The sequence below is a fragment of the Cebus imitator genome, unplaced genomic scaffold (genome assembly GCF_001604975.1).
Source record: "Cebus imitator isolate Cc_AM_T3 unplaced genomic scaffold, Cebus_imitator-1.0 Scaffold149, whole genome shotgun sequence".
NCBI lineage: Eukaryota > Metazoa > Chordata > Mammalia > Primates > Cebidae > Cebus > Cebus imitator.
This window is the reverse complement of record NW_016107464.1, coordinates 1,485,079-1,490,501: the sequence shown is the minus strand read 5'-3', so window position 1 is coordinate 1,490,501 and position 5,423 is coordinate 1,485,079. Positions and strand designations below refer to the sequence as shown.

The window sequence follows — 5,423 nt, the reverse complement described above, 5'->3', positions numbered from 1 at the left end:
TTTTTTTCTTTTTTTGAGGCAAGGTCTCGCTTTGTCACCTAGGCTGGAGTGCAGTGGCGTGATCTCAGCTCACTGCAACCTCTGTCTCCTGGGTTGAAGCAATTCTCATGCCTCAGACTCCCAAGTAGCTATGATTACGCCATGACACCTGGCTAATTTTTGTATTTTTAGCAGAGACGGGGTTTCTCCATGTTGGTCAGGCTGGTCTCGAACTCCTGGACTCAAGTGATCCACCCGTCTCAGCCTTCCAAAGGTGAGAGCCACCACGCCTGGCCTGCATATATTAATTTTAGGGGGGAAAAATCCATAGTTAAATTATCTAACTAAGCACTGTTATAAACACTGTGAAAATTACAAATAGAAATATTATGGAAAGGTTCGGTTCTAAAAATGTTTATAATTTGCTTGGAGAAACTTGGTCATGAATACCAAGACAATGAAAATCAAATAAAATCCTGGATTTACCTTACTGGAGTTGTTCACGTGGTACTGGTCCCTATGGAAGCCCAAAAAAAGTATCAGTATTATAAGCAAAGCTGTGTCAAAACATACTAAAGATTTATATTTCTTTCTTTTGTTTTTTTTAGACAGAGTTTCACTCTTGTTGCCCAGGCTGGAGTGTAATAGTGCAATCTTGGCTCACCACAACCTCTACCTCCTAGGTTCAAGTGATTCTCCTGTCTCAGCCTCTGAGTAGCTGGGATTATAGGCATGTACCACCACACCAGCTAATTCTGTATTTTTAGTAGAGATGGGGTTTCTTCATGTTGGTCAGGCTGGCCTAGAGCTCCTGACCTCAGGTGATCCACCCACCTCGGCCTCCCAAAGTGCTGGGATTACAGGCGTGAGCCACCACGCCCAGCCAAAGACTTTTATATTTCTTTATATTTAAGGAAATATTTGAAGAAAGACTAAGTGGTTTCTATAAAAGGGTGGTTTCTTACAAATTCAAATCTAGCAGCATGGTGGTACGTGCCTGTAGTCTCAGCTACTCGGGAGGCTGAGGCATGAGAATTGCTTGAACCCAGGAGGCAGAGGTTGCAATGAACAGAGATTGCATCGCTGCACTCCAGCCTGGGCAACAAAGAGAGGCTCAGTCTCAAAAGATAAAAAAAAAAAAAAAAAAAAAAGGCTGGGCACGGTGGCTCACGCCTGTAATCCCAGCACTTTGGGAGGCCAAGGCGGGTGGATCACGAGGTCAAGAGATCGAGACCATCCTGGTCAACATGGTGAAACCCCGTCTCTACTAAAAATACAAAAAATTAGCTGGGCATGGTGGTGCGTGCCTGTAATCCCAGCTACTCAGGAGGCTGAGGCAGGAGAATTGCCTGAACCCAGGAGGCGGAGGTTGCGGTGAGCCGAGATCATGCCATTGCACTCCAGCCTGGGTAACAAGAGTGAAACTCTGTCTCAAAAAAAAAAAAAAAAAAAAAAAATTCAAGTCAAATCACCTACTCAATAGTCCATATCCCCTTTAGAACATTCTTATCACTCATTCAATTTCTGTTTAGTGTCAAAAAATCTAAGCAGCCCATTTCATTTGTTATTAACAACCCTAACTTTTCTTTAAGTTAAGCTAAAATCCAATTTCCTGTCATTTTCAACCACTGATCCACACTTGTCCCAGTTCTGTCCTCTGGAGTGACAAAAAAAGGTGATATAACTTCTACAGGAGAGTTTTTAAAACACTCTTCATGTACTATTCTGATCCTCTTCCTCTAAAATCTTCTAGAACTAAATTTCTCATATTCTTCAAATGCTTTGGTTCCTACATGCTTTATTATTCTAATCATTTCCCTCTTAAGATAATCTACCTTCTTAATATGCCTCTTAAAAGGAAATACCACAGCTGAACACAGAATTCCAGATCTAATCTGACCAGTGCTGTTACCTCCTTTGTCTGGGTCACCATAAGCATCACAATACAATACCAGTTGTAGGTAGCATATGATTCATTTCCAAATTAGTGGTATTGCTCAGACCGCAAATGCTCTGAGGGTTTAAAGAAAAAAGAGATCACTGTGGACTGGGGACTTGAAGAAGTTTTCAAGAAAAAAAAGTAGACTGTTAGCTGAGAAAGGAAGAATATATTTTAGATAAGCCAAAAATATGGAATGAGTATTTCAGGTGGCATACGTGCAGAACAGAGTAGAAGCAAGAATAAACAGAGCTAGTGCTAGAGCAAAGCCTGCATAAGGATAGGCTGCAAGGAAGATTTGGGTCAGAATACTGAGAGCCTTAAACCTGGAGGCAATAAGGCATGATTAAACAGTAAGACAAAAAAACTGACTTCTTGAATGAAATGTTTAGGAATGATTAAATCAATACCAGTTTGCCAATGTCTTCTTTTTTTTGTTTTTTTGTTTGTTTGTTTTTGTTTTTTTTTTGAGATGGAGTTTCGCTCTTGTTGCCCAGGCTGGAGTACAATGGTGCGATCTCAGCTCACTGCAACCCCCACCTCCTGGGTTCAAAAGATTCTGCCTCAGCCTCCCGAGTAGCTGAGATTACAGGCATGTGCCACCATGCCTGGCTAATTTTGTATTTTTAGTAGAGCCAGGGTTTCTCCTTGTTGCTCAGGCTGGTCTCGAATTCCCAACCTCAGGTGATCTGCCAGCCTCAGCCTCCCAAAATACTGGAATTACAGGCGTGAGCCACCGTGCCTGGCCCAGTTTGCCAATTTCTACATCAAGTTAACTACTTTTTGAACTCTGACTGCACTGGAAGTTTCTAATTCATTCTACTCCAAGATAAATTGAAATTGAGTTGTAATAAATATCACTGCATAGGCTGGTTTCAAAATATAACATTCCTACTGCCAAAATATAATGGAAGGAATGTCATTTTAGAAAGATGTATTTTGTGCTGGGTGCAATGGCTCATGCCTCTAATCCCAGCACTTTGGGAGCCCTAGATGGGCGGATCACTTGAGGTCAGGAGTTCGAGAGCAGCCTGGCCATCTTGGTGAAACCCTGTCTCTACAAGAATTACAAAGTAGCTGGGCCTGTGGCTCACACCTGTAATTCCAGCTGCTCCAGAGACTGAGACATGAGAATCACTTGAACCTGGAAGGCACCGGTTGCAGTGAGCTGAGATAGTGCCACTGCACTCCAGCATGGGTGACAGAGTGAGACTCTGTCTCAAAAAAGTAAAAAGAAAAAGAAATAAAATGATGTATTTTGATTCATTTCTGTAAGTTTTCCCAGGATGAATACTTTACCATTCAATGTTAATATCTGCATACAAGGTACCTGCTTGTTTACACAATAATTAAAATCTTCTGGATCTCTATTCAAAAAGACAATGACCTGCTGATCTCCGTTTCTCCAGATTCAAAAAAGAAGGAACTTGCCTAACCTAACATTAAAAGGGAAAGAAGTTAGCTAAATAGCAGAATTTCTAGACAATGAAGCCTGCCTGCTATTAAAACAAATGAAAACACCAGTAGTTAAGTTATTTAAATTCAGTTAAATAGGAATTTTTGATTTAAGAGTGCTCCTGCCTAAAGAGTCTTTCATAAGGACCAGCTCTGTAATATAGCATGGCAGTAGAGAATTAAATTGTCCAGGAGACATAGCAAAGCCCAAACTCTCCCAAATCCTGCTACTCAGCAGCAGGGATCTAAAGGAATAAATAGATTCCCAGCTGCTGAGAGAAAATATCTTACTAAAAGCAAAGCAAAATTCTCATTAATGAAAAATGAACCATGCAAGAAAAAAAACTGTATGTCTCATAATCCCCGGAAATGGCCAAATCCATTTTGGGTTAATGCAGATTTAACAACACAGTGGAAGAGAACAGAGCAAAGCAGTTCCATTTGCCAGCAGCTGGGGGAAACACTGTTATCGGAGAGATCACAAACAACAATGCTTTTAATCTGCAGAGCCAAAAAAAATATGAACTCTATCCAGTAAAACGTACCAGGAAAAGGCTCTAGTTGATAAATGCTCTCTCATTCACAATCAAGACACATCAGATATGATAGGCTGTAACCTGAATTCCCCAAGATCATATTCAATGGCTAATCCAAACCCTGTTTCTTCTGATCAGATAATCTCTCTGAAGTTACAGTTCTTGCATTCATTCAAAACCAGCAGTAAGCCTCTACTACACCAGACACTAATAAGAAAACTAATACAAAAACTAATAAGAAACAGTCTCTACCCACATGGAGCTTAGTTCGTGCACCATGCCTCATCTTAAACCCCAAAGCTCTTGCTTTAAGATATCTTCTTATATGGGTCAAGTGTCCTCGGGGGAAGAGCAATAATGGCCCTTCACCTTGAGTTACTGTGGTGCAAGTTAAAATAAAAATAAATTATACCTCTTATGCTCTGCTCCAAAAGCAGTCACCACATTCTCCCAAGTGGAACAGAAGAATAAGCTTAGCCTATACTACAGGTTAGTGCTCAGGGAAATGACAGAGAACAAGACAAGCAATAGAAGGTATGTGACAGCTGTACCACTAATGCGTTCAAAGTGTGATAAAAGAACCTGCTACTAAGCATACTGTAGTGTTACGGTGCAAGGAGGTGGAGGAAAAGAACAGGAGGCTGCCCACCATTCACAGGCACCAACTATCCGCGGTCTCCTAACTCGTCCACTCTCACTAGAGAACCCCAGTCACTGTTTAATAGGATATGAGCCTGCCAGCCAACAACGTTGTCACATGGCTACCGGAATGGAGAGCTAATCGTCCCTTGCAGGAGCGTGGAGGGAAACAAGAGAGGAAAGCACTCTTCAAATGTTTATAAATTGTTAACATAATCGTCCTCCAAAGCACGGACGGGATGTAAAGTTTGGGAGAGACCGTCACCAGACGCCCACTGGAAGGGTGCGGGGACCTCTCCGCGACATCCCGCCTCCCCGCCCGAGTCCGTGCACTCACCGCGCACGCAGAGCAGTGACATGGCCGAGGCGCGGGCAAGCCTCTGCCGCGCCCCTGCCGCGCCGCCGCTCCCTCTTTCCTCTCAGCAGGTACCGCGACTGCTCCCGTTAGCAGCCCCACGGGTCTGGCCGTTCCTCATGGTCCCGGTCGCAGGTAGAGTCCCGCCGCTGCCTCGGACCCGCCCCAAATCTCACCGTCTGAACGAACTCGGGGTAGCAGTGAGTACCGGCCGGCAGGCTGGGGACTGGGCGCGGCACCGCGACGCCATCGCTGGCAGTTAGGAGCTGCCGAGACTCCCTCCCGTCATTCCACCCGGGATCCTTGCGAGCGTCTGGGCGGAGCCAACCCGTGGCGCCCCGCCCCCCAGCCAATTAACTCACGCCCAATCCACCAGACCCCGCCCCCCGCGAGCACGTAGGAGGCGGGGTCCCCTTCCTCCTTTCCATTGTGCGATACTGAAGGCAGCTCCGCCCACTAATCTGGCTTAAAGAAGGGAGCAAGGACCTATCCCACACCTGTGTGAGGCGGGAATGGAAGC

At 44.4% G+C, this 5,423-nt stretch overlaps 1 protein-coding gene across 15 annotated transcripts in view; it reads right to left on the bottom strand.

Moving 5' to 3' along the window:
- The window catches only part of UNC13B (unc-13 homolog B), a 239,416-nt gene extending 234,196 nt beyond the window's left edge, over window positions 1-5,220 (bottom strand). For all 15 annotated transcript variants that reach the window (XM_037743661.1, XM_037743665.1, XM_037743666.1 and 12 more), the window contains exon 1: window positions 4,886-5,220. In XM_037743661.1, the coding sequence (XP_037599589.1) occupies window positions 4,886-4,907 (22 nt within the window). In that variant the 5' untranslated portion in view covers window positions 4,908-5,220. The remainder of the gene's footprint in view (window positions 1-4,885) is intronic.
- Between the last annotated feature and the right edge of the window lie 203 nt (window positions 5,221-5,423).